This window comes from Symsagittifera roscoffensis, chromosome 6 (assembly GCF_963678635.1).
Source record: "Symsagittifera roscoffensis chromosome 6, txSymRosc1.1, whole genome shotgun sequence".
NCBI classification, from domain to species: Eukaryota; Metazoa; Xenacoelomorpha; order Acoela; family Convolutidae; genus Symsagittifera; species Symsagittifera roscoffensis.
Window position 1 is genome coordinate 42,344,046 of NC_087067.1, and position 15,514 is coordinate 42,359,559.

The window sequence follows — 15,514 nt, forward strand, 5'->3', positions numbered from 1 at the left end:
AAACAGCAATCACCAGGTGTTGAAACCAGACGAGCGATAGCAATAGATAAGGATGAACTAAACACAAGATATAAGGGAGTTCAGTAGACGGTAGAAAAAACATCAAAAAACAAATAGATCAAATGGCAAGGAAAATTAGACGCTTAGCAACAAACCGAAAGATCCAAAAAATTCGAACATAATCGTAAAACCATCGACAAAATTTTTTGACTTATACACTACGCACCTCTTGGGTCCAAACATTCGGTAAACAACCCAGACTGCTATGACTTAGTGGATTCGCATTCTTCCCTAACCCTATGATATACCGTCCTTGCAGGCCCTCAAGACTAAGTGATTTTGCCGCAAACAAATCCGCACTGAGATCCGGACCTAACCTACGTTTTTTAAACATTGAGCAGCCGAACGCCCCCAATATCCGATGTTCAAGGAGGATACAAAAAGATTATCACGCAAAGACAAGGCACCAAGACAACAAAGTACCCCAACGAAGAGACGGGCAAAATCAACAGGGAAAAGAACTGGCGGTCGACCAACATCAAGAACACCCGCGCGAGGAATGAGCTTCCGGAAGCAAAAGCAAGTGAGAAAGACAGAACAGATAACAAAACAAAACAAAAACAGCGAAGAAAAAGAGTCGTCAACAACTACGGAAAACTCTGCAGCGTCACCAAAACGGCTCAACCAAAAGAAGACACCTCCAATAGCGATCGCCAAACCGACCAGAAAATCAAAAAAAAATTGTCAGTCGACACTAGCAAAGGCACTCGGGAACCCTGTCTCAATCATTATAATTGAGAAAAAAAGTCCAGAAGAAAAAACAATTCAGCAAAGAATCACCAACAGGCACGACGGCGACAAATACAAAACCGAGCCTAAAAAGCCTAATCCAGGAAATGGGATTAACGGACAAATCACTTGAATTCCAAGCGTGCGTGAATTTACTCGAGGTTTTAAATCCGAAACAGAAAGAAAAACTGACGCAGACAATAGATCTCAATTCCCCCGTAGATAGCCCAAACAAGGAAACTACTGAAGTAATGTTGATAGAAATAAAAGACGGTAAAGAAGACAGCGTGATCAAGAAAGAAGAGACAACACACGAAGAACAAAGGAGAGATAGAGAGAAAAAGGCCGCCGTGAACTATAAAACTCAAGCAGTCCCATAATGACTATACTATATAAACTCCAGTCCAAACTTAACTTATAACCTTGTTTGTTTATTTTTTTCCAAAGTTGAATGTCATCCGACATGGGTTGCTGAACGTTAACTATTTACATACACTCACTGCGGTGAGTAAACTTTTTAATTGGTCATTTACTTTTTTATGGGTCATTAACAGTAACTTTCAAGTAATTTTTTTATTGGCCATAGTTTATTTATACTTAAACTATAATTTTACTCGACTAAATTAGTTTTGGAGATGTTGAATGCTATTTTGTGTTTCGATCACTTGAAAAGTTATTACTGCTCCCTAGACCTGCATAGGCAGTCGGAACATTCAAGGCTTCGCCCTGATACGAGAAGTCTTGTTTTGCTCAGAGCCTTTTTGAAACCATGAAATGAGTATCTTAATAATGGAAACTCATTTCCAGATTACGCGCAATTTTTTCTACCGCCACAAAGCTGTCACTCTAAGTCTGCAAAAATACCTACATTTCCGTTTAATGCTAAAAAAAACCGGCCACCAATATTTCTATATCTTGAGTTGAAATTTATGTTGCCGAAACTGATTGGGTAATTTTAGCCGAACAAATTTTAGTAACACGGCCCAGGCGTGTCAATCATTATTTCCAGCAGATAAAAATTAGCAGATAATTTTAGCCAAACTGATCGAAACTGCGGGACTGTCACCAATTAGATTTAACCACATCAATTTTAATTAAAAAGGCCAAATCTGATTTGGGGACGTTTAGGGCAAACGCTTTAAATATTAAAAAAACTATATTTTACGCATAATTTGATCAATTTATTTGAAAAAAAATTTAGTGAAAACTTGAAATTATTCATCTTCTTCATACTATTGACGATTCTGATAATTGTATTATAAATACCGTTTTAATCAGTAAAAAGAAAAAAAAAATTTGTTTTTCTGCGCTTGGCCCTATTCTGCTCTTAGATCAATCTGCTTATTGCTCCGCCTCCAAAACTTAAATAGCAAATTTTAGTTATGTCTCCTATTTGCTTTAATTAATTGCAAACTTAGAAATGATTTTTCGGCTCTTTTTCCTTCTTTTCAAGTCACTCCACGCAGAAAATGCTGCACAATTTTCAAAAATCTAGATTTTTAAAGACTATTATCGGAATATTCAATGCAACTTAGACAGTAACAGTCTATTCTAGTTTTACAGTGTTTCTTCTTTTCATATAACTTGCTGTGTTGCAAGTGCTTTAAGCTTTTAGTGCCTGTTGTTTGAATGTTTGGCTCAAATGCCTCCGCGATCCTCGTTCAGGTTTGAGTGATAGAATGATTTCAATTATCGGTAAATCGTTTCTAATTTTGGGTCCTTCCTGTTATACGGCCCAACCTTTTAACTGAGCTTCTTTATTCATCAAAAGCGCTGAGAATTCTTTGATATAAATTTTTTTCGATCATCATGATCAAATTTTCGAACCCGCCGAAGAGAAAATTCTAGAAAAGATCCAGACTTTTATGTGATTCATCCTGCCTTTATTTTTGTTCAATTTTAGGTTTTGTTAAATACAAAGCTGCTTTTCATCAAGATGAGTTGGTAAATGTTTGTGGGTCAACTTTGATTTAATTGGAAAACAAGGAATGAAACAAGTTTAGATTCAGTACAAAGGTCAGATCAACTGTTTAGAGCATTTTTCACAGGCCGGTAATTTCCGAACTTTTTTTACATATAACACTGTCTTTGAATTCAAAAATACATTGAGATGATCACATATTTCTTTCATACGAAGAATGCGCGATAATTGTTTGAGCAACTAGGGATGTGTATCTATCATGTTTTTGTTTTTTGGGTTGTCGAATTTAGAAGCACTTTCGGTGCACAATGGTAGGTCCAGACTCGTCATACTCTTGCTTCGAGATCCACATTTGCTGGAAAGTGGACAGGGAAGCCAAAATCGAACCACCAATCCAGACCGAGTATTTCCTTTCAGGAGGAGCGATAATCTTGATCTTCATGGTCGGCGGCGCCAAGGCTGAGATCTCCTTCTGCATTCGGTCTGCGATACCCGGGAACATAGTGGTACCTCCAGACAACACGGTGTTAGCGTAGAGATCCTTTCGGATGTCGACGTCACACTTCATGATTGAGTTGTAAGTCGTCTCGTGAACACCTGCCGACTCCATTCCGATGAAAGCGGGTTGGAACAGAGTCTCGGGACATCGGAATCGTTCGTTTCCGATCGTGATGACCTGACCGTCGGGAAGTTCGTACGACTTCTCGAGGCTGGAGCTGGAAGCAGCAGTCTGCATTTCCTGCTCGAAGTCCAGGGCAACGTAGCACAACTTCTCCTTGATGTCTCTCACAATTTCTCGCTCGGCAGTGGTGGTGAACGAGTATCCTCGCTCCGTCAAGATCTTCATCAAGTAATCTAAAATAATAAATTCGAGTTTTCCATTTTAACGTTGATTAGATTCTAGGGTTCGGTCCGCACTCAATTAGGGTGCGGTGCTTTTTTAAGAACTGGTTTGTTTGATTGATGATTAAAAGTTAATATTTACCTGTGAGATCTCGTCCAGCAAGATCCAATCTGATGATTGCGTGGGGGAGGGCGTATCCCTCGTAGATGGGCACTGTATGCGACACACCATCCCCGGAGTCCATCACAATTCCGGTGGTTCGTCCCGAAGCGTACAGGGAAAGCACGGCTTGGATTGCAACATACATGGCTGGCGAGTTGAATGTCTCGAACATAATCTGAGTCATCTTCTCTCGGTTCGCTTTCGGGTTCAGAGGCGCTTCGGTCAACAGCACCGGGTGCTCCTCTGGCGCAACTCGGAGTTCGTTGTAGAAAGTATGATGCCAGATCTTTTCCATGTCGTCCCAGTTGGTGACGATTCCGTGTTCAATTGGGTATTTGAGGGTCAGGATTCCTCGTTTGCTCTGGGCCTCGTCTCCGACATACGAGTCTTTCTGGCCCATGCCAACCATGACACCCTGGTGACGGGGTCGTCCGACGATCGAGGGGAAGACAGCTCGGGGAGCGTCATCACCTGAAAATCGAAATCATTCACATTAGTTTTTGAAGGTTCATTGCCCTATAAAAAACAAAACTAGTTGCGAGCAATCCAAGCCGACGCAATTTCTAGCCGATAAAAAAAACGATATTTATGAATAAATAAATTCACGTTTTCCCCAAAATGTTAAACGAAGTTGATTTTCAGTTAGTTAAGGTCCAAAACTAAAAATTGGTTGTGGATTTGAAAAGCACGAGTTATGCAAAATTTCTGTTATACCTGCAAAGCCGGCCTTCACCATTCCGGATCCGTTGTCGACGACAAGAGCGGCAACATCTTCTTCGCACATTTTGAATTAGTGGATTCTAAGTGAGTGTTATTCGTTCAAATGCAAAAATAGCAACTTTTCAAAAGCGATACAACTGCACAAATGATGCTTAGTGGGACTTATTCTATCTTCGTGTACTATTTTGAAGCGATTCTTTGAATGCAGCTCTAATTCCATGAAGCAAAGGCGCAAGTCTTTCCTTAAAAGGAAATCGCAGCGATATGATGAAGACTTTCAGCGAATTACGCATAAATGCACATCGCTCCCATTTCCTTATTTGCAAGTGATAAAATTAGAACTGCAGCATAAAGAATTCAATTCAATCCATTTTGTCGGTTAAAATGTTGAGAAAGTGAACCAAAAAGGTTATAACGTTGTGAAAGTGAACTAAATAATACGGCGAGCGAAATGTAAAATACAATGAATGACTGAAAAAATAACAAATAAGAGAATTCAAATAAAGAAACCAGGATATTTTAAAAGTTTCATCTCAATTTGTTTCTTTGAGAGAGGAAAAAGTTGATGAACGAGGGGCTCTTCTGCCTTTTCCCGCACCTCACTCCAGTTTCAACTTATTAGTGTAACGAGTGGTTTTACGAGGTTAAGTACGAAGATCAAATATGTTTGTCGTGGCATATTGGTCTGTATGTAAATTAACAATCGGACAATGTGGTCAACAAATTTACATGTAAAAATTTGCAGGTGGGAGGGAAAAGGAAAAAGAGCCGAACGCGGTCGAAATGTTGGATATGAACATTTTACAGGACTATCTAAACACGGCTCTCCAGAATCCGACATTAGCATCGTTGGTGATATAACGATAAGATAAACAAGAAGATTTATGTTTGAGACAGGGCTAAGACAGCATTCCAACAATGTGACAATGTGCAACAATCGGACAATGTGAACGAAAACTTTACTAATAAAAATTTGGGGGAGGGAAGGAAAAACCCCAAGATTACTCGCATCCGGGAGAGGAACAGGGTATTTGGATAGCCACCGTTGAGGAGTGGTCAAAAATTAATTGCCAGCTGCTAAATCAATTATCGTTATTGATGCAAGCAATTGTTCTTGAAGTAATCTTTTTTCGAGGAACTATTAATTGAAGAAAAAAGCTGGTCTCTATGATGCGGCCCATAACTACTATAAAAGTAGATGACTTTAAAAGAAGATAGCACTGCTCGTATATCATTTATATCAGACCAAAGCCCCGAAAGTCCCGACTACCCGTTGCTAGGTGAATGAGACGGCAGGACATTAAGACGACAAATTAGCGTGGACCAAGTTAACATCCTCCCCCCCCCCCCCCCCCCCCCCCCCCCCAATTCCATTTAGGGGGGAGGATGTTAACTTGGTTCTGAGTTCGAATTTTCAGCCAATCAGAATAAAGCATTTAAAATAGAGCATTTAAATTAAAATGAACAATGGGGTGAGGATCTTACCTTGATCCATTAGCGTTATTTCATGTAAAATAAGCAGTTCGATTTCATGGGGTTACAATTTCGGATCTACTTACCAATCTCCCCTCCCCCCCCCCCTATTGTATCTACTAAAGAATCTCCACTCCTGTAAATAGAAACAGTAAATTCGCGCTAAAGCGTTGTATGTAAATTCGAATTTTACTGCATTATGATTGGTCGAAAATCAGCTGCAAGTAATCTACATAACAATCTCTTCCTCTTTCTTGAAAGGGGGGAGATTGTTAAGTAGATCCAAATTTTCTAAGTAAAGAAAAAAATGTTGAGGTGGCGTCCCTCATGCTTGAGGGACAGAATGCTTGCAATTAATTTTAGCTCACTTTCAGCAAATCAGAATTGAGTATTCAAAATTGCTTCTTTTTTGCAATTAATTCTATCATTTTTGATTGTTTATTTCCGCAGACCTCACTTTTATTCAAACAAGTTTTTTTCTGAGTTTCAGTTTTAACATCCCAATGATATCGTCCAACAAAAACATTTCAAATTTAGACGGATCTACTAATCAATCTCCCTCCTATTGTACCTAATAAAGAATCCCCCCCCCCCCTTTCAAGAAAGGGAGGGGGGGGGGGGGGGGAGATTGTTAAGTTGATCCCTGGGGACCTACTTAACAATCCCCCCCCCCTATTGTACCAACTAAAGAATCTCCCCCTCTTTCTTGAAAGGGGGGAGATTGTTAAGTAGATCCAGATTTCCTAAGTAAAGAAAAAAATGTTGAGGTGGCGTCCCTCATGCTTGAGGGACAGAATGCTTGCAATTAATTTTAGCTCACTTTCAGCCAATCAGAATTAAGTATTCAAAATCTCAAAGTTAATCGCGAAAATCTCAAAGTAAGAAAAAAAATCCAGGCCATAAGTGTTAATACTGACCGATTAGATAAAAAGCAGATGAGTTTTCAAAAATGAAAAATTCTTATGGACTTGAACTCATAAATCTTGATGTTCATCTGAATATTATTACGGTTGTAACCTGCAATTTGTAATATTTTTGATTATTTTCCTCTGATTTAATACATTTTCGGTTAATATTGACTTCGATTTTTTTGAGAAAAGCATTTAGCCAACAGGAACCCCTAGCGATTATGATTGGTTGAAATTTTTCCAGCATTCGGTCCCTCAAGCATGAGAACCCTCCCAAAACGTTGAGAATTGCGTGTAGCGTCCTCTTAGGGGACAATTCTCACGCGCAAAGGACCGAATGGATGAAAAACTTGTGGGCAAAGCACCGAAAACAAAATTGTGCCCCCCCCCCTAAATGAATAAATTTGGTAATTCAAATTTTGAGTTGAAAATGAAAGCGCGAAAGCGAGTGAACTAAGAACCACTCGCGTGCATTAAGCAGCTGCTCGATTTGGAAACCTAGTAATAAACTTGACATATACTTTTGTTTCCCAATCGATCAGCTGCTAAATGCACGCGAATGATATTTAATTGTTTTTTTTTCTGTTAATACTACATAGCATTAAGTTGAAAGTATAGTATAAAACCAGTGTAGTCTCTTGTAAAAAACAGCTATATAGCCCAGCGTATACATAGTGCGTTCTGGGGAGTTCGGCGTGGGTTCGATTCTCACCTAAGTCGTTTCATTTGAGAACCCTATTTGAGCCGAACCTGATAAAACATAAAAGGCTAATTTTTAATTGGTTCAAAATTGGTTTGCAATTGAGTTTCTGTTATTTCAACTGCGTGAACAGAATATGATTTCATTGTGAAAATCACAAATCACCTTATCAGCGTATGATCAACCCCACTTTTTTGGCTTGATACGTTTAATGTCCTCACAATATTTCGATCATATTTCGTGGATTTAAAACCGATTCTGTTTTGTTTTTACTTTATGAACTGTGCAGAATATTTTGGTGCCGCGACTCGGGAGTTTCAACAGGGCAACAGAAACCTCACAAATTCGAGAATCAAGATATCTTCCTGCCGAACCCCAGCTTTTCCCTATTATTTGCACTCAAGAAATTAATTGAAAAAAAGTACGTTTGAGTGAATCGTTCGTTTGCACCAAGTACAACTGAGATGGCGAGGTGAGGACTTTCTAATGAACAAATCATTGTTGCTGATAACCCAATTTTATGAAGAAATGATGATACTTTCACCACGCCAAAAGTACATGCGGTAAGAAACGCGCAATCGACCGAAAGTCCAATTGGTTGAAATCGGCATCTAGACGAAAGCTTGCAGTCAAGCTCAAGAGAACCAGGCATTATTTAGCTGTCCTTCCTACCTTGTAAGATCGAACCTCTTTTTGTCCGTTTCTTAAACAAATTGTGCTATAACGTGACCTATAAGTGCCATGATTGGTAGTTTCTTTCGTCATTATTAGGATCTGTAGATTTTAAATTTTGCTTCAAAATTTCATACAATGTTGTTAATTTTAAACCGATTAAGACCGTACTAGATACCTAAACCTAGTTCATAAGCAGTACCCTAGTACCCCAGGAGAGTCTCGAACCCAAAAATTTTGACACAAAGTTTTTTCTTGCCCGAATTTAGGGCAAAGCCGGAAAACACCGTTATCGTCTCGCACGTACAACTGTTAAAACCGTCAATCGTGTCGAGCCAGTGAATTCCTACCTCGGTTTCCTCCAGTGGTTGGATAATTTTTAAAAATTTGCTCGGCTCGCCCCGTTTTCGGCCGCATATCGCCGCTACAATTACTACAACAGTTTCGCCGTAGCGTCGTTAAGTTTAACCGATAAACCGTACGCGTTAATTTAGATAGTACTGAGCCGAAGCCTTAGTAGAACCATAGAAGCCCTCAGCCAAAGGTTCATAAAGTTATTTTTGTCATAATTTTTGTTTTCACATACATGTGACGACTTTACAACAAGAGACTCCTTAAGTTGATTGCCATTAAAACAACCGTATCGTTTATCACTGTCAATGGTGTTCATCAGTGCTGGAAGTTCTCTCCATCACTCCATAAATACTTTACCAATAACTCTACAATAACGCCTTGACGACACTTTCAAAGCAATTTCAGGTTTAAGTTTTTTTTTGAATGCAAATAACCGACAAAAGACTGTCAAATATCTTTTAAGCAATTCCCCAAAATGTACGATACAGAAAAACAATATAAATTGGTAAGATTGTATAATTAATTTTTTGAGAAAGCATAGATCAAACAACGATAACCCATTTACACCAGAAAATCTAATTGAAATTTTGAAAGAATATAAAAACAAAATATCACTCATTATTTACGTACACCGTCTAGAGACCCCAAATAATTATAAAAGTTTAGTCGAAATAGGAATTTTAACCCTTGATGTGACCAAACTTTTACTCTCAAACAGAAAAGCTAACGACAATGAATTAATTCGTAAAATTTAAATTAATTCATCCTCCGGCAATTTTAGAAATCAAAAACTTGAGAATCATTCGTCATTATTTCCCCAATCTGTCCGAGCTTATCAATAAAATTAAAAACCGTCAACCAAGTTCGAGGAAAAAGAAAGCAGATAAAAATTAAATTTCGCAAATGACAACAGTGTTAGGCACTTAATAAATCATAATTTTTTTTTCAAAAGTTAAATTCATCTTTAAGTTCAGTCTCGAAGTTTGTTGTCCGTAGGCAACGAGAGTCGTAGGAGTCTTGCGAAGATTCTCATGTTCGTTAAAAGGCGGCTACTTGAAATGAATTAAATTTGATTCCGTCCATCGACGCTAATTTTTTTTGCTCTACTTGAAAAAAAAAACAAAAAAAAATACAAACATTTCAAAATGGAGTTTGACCTCGGCCAGAAACCAAACAGTTTTTATCATTCCAGGAAAGAGCTGGAAACAATTTCTTCTGAATACAATACCAAAATACAGAGTATAAAAGTGCGAATGATTGACCAGCTAAATTTGAAATGTACATGGAAAAATCTAGCAATTGTTTACAAAAAATTATAGGGAAAGTTGATGCTTAAATCTTTGCCTATGCACACAAACAACCCAGCTGGAACCATAAACAAACTTGTGTTTTACCTAGGATCTATCACTGCAAAAAATCAGGATGTATTAGATCTGGCAAAATTTACTTTGAAACTAAAACTCAAGAGGACCAGATAGCAACTGCGCGAACCCCGACGCCAAGCGAATCTATACGTTCCAAGAAACCCTTTCAACAGCGTTCTAAGGTTGCTTCGATGACTTCGATTGAGCGTCGAAGGGAAGCAGCTCTTGCAAAAATTAGACGCGTGGAAGTTGAACGCGAGGCAGAGGCTAAGCTTCGTTTGAAAAAGCAAGAGATCCAGCTTCATTCGATGAAGGGTCAACTTGAACTCGATGTGGTTTTTAAAAAAATTCGTTAAAAACAAGCAACTATCGAAGAAGCTGAATAATTGCAAAAATCTTCAGAAATTAGTGGGTTTTGTCGTAGCAGGTCGAAATTGGCAATGGCCGTTCAGGAGAACCAAACGGAGGAAGACAGGACAAGAAGATGGGTGAACACTCAATTCCCAGGTCAGGAAATAGTTCAGCCCGTGGCACCCGTCCAAAGTGTCAACCTGGAACCTGCCTCTGAGTGCTCGTCAATTTCAAGTATTGAACAGCCTTTTAGCAGAACTCTGACGATGATTCATAACTCTCACGCAAATGCTATTTATTTCGAAAAAACTGATGCAAACTCACAGAGTGTTAACGTCCCTCATAGGTCAGATACAAGTGTCAGCTTGCCGAATCCAAATGTAAATAGTACGTATGAGCCGCAGAAACAGTTAATTTTGACCAATTTAAACAACTACAACCGTTTGATGCAGAATATTTTTCATCAGTGCAATATCCGGACTAGCTCAATGGCCATTGCTCAGCAAACTTTTTCCCCAAATACTTCTGCTAATGCTGTGTACCAACCACTTTACCCACTATCGTTGGTCCCCTCAATTCTTCAACAGTCACATTCCCCCTAGCCCATATTATGTCACACAACCATCGAATGTTCAGCCGTTCTCTAGCGGAGGAAGAATTTTTTATGTCGATAATCCTAATGCTGTAGATGCTGCTAGCTATTGGAAACCGTTGACGGCGCCTTATAAAAATGAGTGTGAACAATTTGGGCAAATTACGTCTTCTGGCAGTAAACCAATCCTTAACCAAGATCTAGCTGAAATCTTGACACTAAGCCAAAAGGGTCCCTTGTCTGAGTGGAAATTGTCTTCTTTCGACGGAAATCTATGTCGCCGCGGTGGCCTGAGTGATTTGATCAGTTCAAAATGCAATCGAAGCAAAAGTTATGAGTAATGATGTCAAACTGACATATCTAAAAACACTCGTTTCAGGCGAAACGAAGAAAGCAATTGCTGAATTCGGATACAAAGGAACATTCTACAAGGACGCTTTGAAAACTCTGGAGAGGAAATCGGACAGCTACAAACGATTGTAGCGGCTCATCTCGGAAAACTTTCAAATTTACCCCATCTCAAAATTCTCAATTGAGAAAGCCTTATAGTTTCGCTTCCTGCACATCAAGTCTCGTCGCTGTTTTAAAATTGTTCGGCGATGAGTACGACTTGAAGAGTACATCCGTTTTGAATCAAGTCACTTCAAAATTGTCTCCGAACATGAAAGAATCGGGGTCTCTTCACTCTGTACAGAGATGTTGTAGACAGCCAGCCGTTTTAGATTTCAATGACTGGCTCCGTGACAAAGCTGAGGCACATGAACTTATGCGTCTCAGTCAGAATAGGTCACGACCTGAGAAAACTTCAAAGACTGGTTTCCATAAACCACTCACAAAAATTTTTGCCACTGCATCAAAAAAAATCATTTAAAGTGTAAGGGTAAACACCCACTCTGGAGTTGTTCTGTTTTTAAGGAAAAGACCACAACCCAACGTGCTCAGTTCCCCGCGCAAAATAGGTTGTGTTTTACTTGCTTGCAACGTGACCACCTGTTCGGGATATGCCCTAAAGTCCGCAAATGCATTAAGTCTGCTTGTGAAAACAGCCATAATGTCTTGATGCATGGTGCTGAGAAAGTTTTCAGCGCAAGGCTTGGAAACAAGGAGAATAACATTAGCAAAAACACAAGCCATTCAAGTTCAAAAAATACCTCCTAGCCGAACAGGAATAAACCGCAAACTTTGTCATTAACCGTAGCCAGGTCGCCGTCTTACGAGAAACTCACAAGACACCTTCCTGTGCTTCGATTGCAAATAGGTTCAAGCACAGACATGACCACTGCTCTTGTTATGTGTGATTCCTGTTGTACCCACTCATGGGTCTCGGCAGGTCTTGCACAGCGTTTAAATTTAAGTGTGAAAAAGCTAGATATTCTGGTAAACGAATTCAATTCGACGGAATCCGTTCCCACTCAACAAATCGAAGTGAACGTATTTGCCAAATCCGACTACCATGAATACTCATTTTTGATTACGCCGTTTGTCAAAGACAGTTTGAGCGTTGGTTCCGAAATCATTGACGTTCCAATCCTGCACGACAAATTTCCACTTATGCATCCAATTAAACATATTGTCTACAATTAGTCCGAGGTTGAGATGACATTGGGGCACGATGTCTTTCATGCAATTAAGGCTCTCGAATACTTCCAAGCTGTTCGTATGCTCATTGTCTGGGTTTCCACCTTTTTCAAACACAATTATGAAGACGTAGCACTTGCCGACCATGTCAAGAAATGGTACGAGCTAGAACCATATGGCACGTTAAGAGAAGCTGATCTCCGTTCCGCAGCTGATAAATGTGCTCAAAAAATTCTCGATACTACCACGCTTCATGATGCCAGCCGTTATATTGTCGGATTGCTCTGGGTTGAAGACAACATTCATCTTCCGGTAGCTTTTACGCTTCGTTGGTCCAGTTTAAGTCTCTTGAAAAGCGTATAGAGAAAGATTTAAGCCTGAAAACTCAATACGCATCAGATATCCCAGGTGATGTAGAGAAGGGTTACGTAGTCCCCGTTAGCGCTCACGACTCCGTTCGGATCGAGCATGGTACGTTCCGCACCACCCAATTTTAAACCCGAACAAACCCGGCAAAGTTCGGCGCGTTTCGAACGGTGCCTCCAAGTTTCACGGCAAAACACTCAATAACTCGCTTCATGTCGAACCAGATCTGCTGCAGAAACGCGTTAATTGTTTTAATGCGCTTCCTACATTACAAATACGCAGTTTCTGCAAATATCGAAGGCATGTTTATGCAGGTCTCGTTACTAGAAAGCAATCAACATTTCTTGCAACTTTTGTGGCGGAAAGGCCCCACATCAGATGTGAGTGCATTTCAAAATACAAGGCATATGTTTGAAGCTAAATAATCTCCGACATGTGCTAACTATGCTCTTTGCCAAACAGCCGTTGACAACCAAGATCACTATCCCGAAGCCGCTTACGTCGTGCTAAACAATTTTCACAATGATGACTACTTTAGGTCTGCAAAAAATCCGGAAACTGCTTTAACGTTTAGTCACAGTTTAAATGAACTGTTTTAGTTGAGTGGGATTATTCTTACAAAAATTTTTTTTGCAACGTTCCCAATTTGTCCTTGAATCTAAATCCCCCTAAAACCAGCGCTAACAACAGTAAGGAAATTTTTACCGCTGCGATTAATCCGGAAACGGCATCACGTGTTCTTGGTATCAAATGGGACCACGTCTTCATTACGTTTTTTCGTGAGCAGAGGCGTTAACCGCGAACTCAAAGACTCTGTTACACAGCGATCGGTTCTTAGTTTTGTGTCCTCAGTGTTTGACCCCATAGGTCTTGTCACCCCTTATATCGTAGGTGCACGTTTGCTAGGGGAAGATATCTGACGATTGAGTGGTCAACAGTGGGACGACCCACTGCCAAATGAGTTGTGCCGCAGATTCACTGAATTGTATTCCGGCTTGGCTTCTTTAGGGCAGCTCACAATGCCTCGTTGCTATTTTGACTTTCCAGTAGATGAGGTTGAACTTCATATGTTCGGTGATAGCTCTTTGGACGTTTTCTGGTCTGTAGTAATCCATCGCGCTCAGAAAAACACCTTTTCCAAATGCCAATTTGCGTTTGTCTTCGGTAAAGCAAGAGTAGTCACAATGAATGTGTTTTCAATTCCGAAATTGGAAATTCAAGCTGCATTCTTGCTACTCGTCTGAAACATGATATCGAGAAAGCTCTGACACTGAGTATTTCTAAAGTGTTCATGTGGACTAATAGCACTACAGTCCTTCAGTTGTTGAACTCGACAAGCAAACAGTCAGTGTTTGTAGCCAATTGAGTAGCCAATTTTCTGAAGTCAACATAAATTGGCCATTGCCTCCATGTTTTGAGTGGAGACAACCACGCTGACACCGAAACTAGAGGTCTTTTTGCTGACTCCCTCAAGCAAAGCAGTTGGGTCAACGAGCTTTTCTTTTTGAAAGTTTCTGATTGGCTTTGCAATTCAAACAGGGAAGTTACTGAGGAAAACTGGCTTGATGGTCCGGTCTGCGATCTGAGTGAGGATTTAGAGGTCTCTTAAAGTTTTCCGTGCACTGCAGTTTCGACTGATTTTGTCTTCCCCTGGGAAGAGTACAGCTCCTCGTTTTCCAAGATAAAGCGGCTGATCGCATATATGTTGAGACTCTCACCTAAAGAAAGACGTTTCAGATCCTCAGATAAGCGCATAATTGATCCAGCAGAACTTGTCATTGCAGAGGAAAAACTTTAGCAACTTCCGCAGTTAGAGTCAACCCAGCTAAATGTAAGCATTTAGCAATTCGAAAACATGCGAAAACATTGAGCGTATCTCATCGTATTTGCCTTTTATCGGGCCAAACGGTTTGGTTAGATCTATCGGTCGTATCCAACGTCTCTTCGCAATCGCGTTTGAAACTGGCGATCCAATGTTTTTGGATTGCCGCGATCGCTTAATCCGATTTTTCTCCGTCTTTATCACATTTGGCACGAACATCAGTGCGTCGACTACATCCGTTTCGTCATTCATCAGCAATTTGTTGTACTACGCCTTAGATCTGCACTAAGAGCTATTGATATTCATTGAATGGTGTAGAAAGTGAAAGGCAAAAACCGCTATTCCAATGATGTCTGACCTTCTTACCTTTTTGAGGAGCGTCTAGGTTACCGCCAGCCACCGTTCTCGAACTGCGGCGTCGGCTATTTTGGACCATTTGATTGTCGATTTTTCGAGAAACGCTGGGGTTTTCTATTTACTTGCTTAACGACTCGCGCAATTCACATTGAGTTGGTTCCATCCATGGACACAAGTTTATGTGTGATGGCTATCAAGCGCTTTATTTCTAGGCGAAGAACACCCTCGATAATTTGGCCGGACAATGGAACGAACTGTGTACGAGCCGCAAAAAAGTTTTTTCTGTGCATCAAAAATTGGAACGCAGAGACTCCACTGTCGCTCGTACAAAAAGGCTTTAAGTGGAAGTATAATCCACCTAGTGCACCACATCAAAGTGCAGCATGGGAGCGAATGATGCGCAGTTGTAAGCGCGTGTTTTATGCAATCTTAGGGTCAAGAAAATTGACTGAGGAGATTTTGAAAGCAATCAGTGCCTAGTTTAAGGTTGACTTAACACCCGTCCGCTTACTCCTGTTTCTGACGACCCAGATAGTCTGGA

General features: G+C 40.1%; 2 protein-coding genes across 2 annotated transcripts in view; both read right to left on the reverse strand.

Annotated features, from left to right (window-relative positions):
• LOC134847563 (uncharacterized) overlaps nucleotides 1–15,514 on the reverse strand; it is a 326,408-nt gene that overhangs the window by 109,651 nt on the left and 201,243 nt on the right. The gene's annotated exons all lie outside the window — the stretch shown is intronic.
• LOC134847668 (actin, non-muscle 6.2-like) lies at nucleotides 2,776–4,661 on the reverse strand. The gene is made up of 3 exons (XM_063864831.1): nucleotides 4,431–4,661; nucleotides 3,696–4,187; nucleotides 2,776–3,565 (listed from the first exon to the last, which is right to left on the reverse strand). Exons 1-3 carry the CDS (start codon nucleotides 4,498–4,500, stop codon nucleotides 2,997–2,999), a joined length of 1,131 nt encoding a protein of 376 aa, XP_063720901.1. The 5' UTR covers nucleotides 4,501–4,661; the 3' UTR covers nucleotides 2,776–2,996.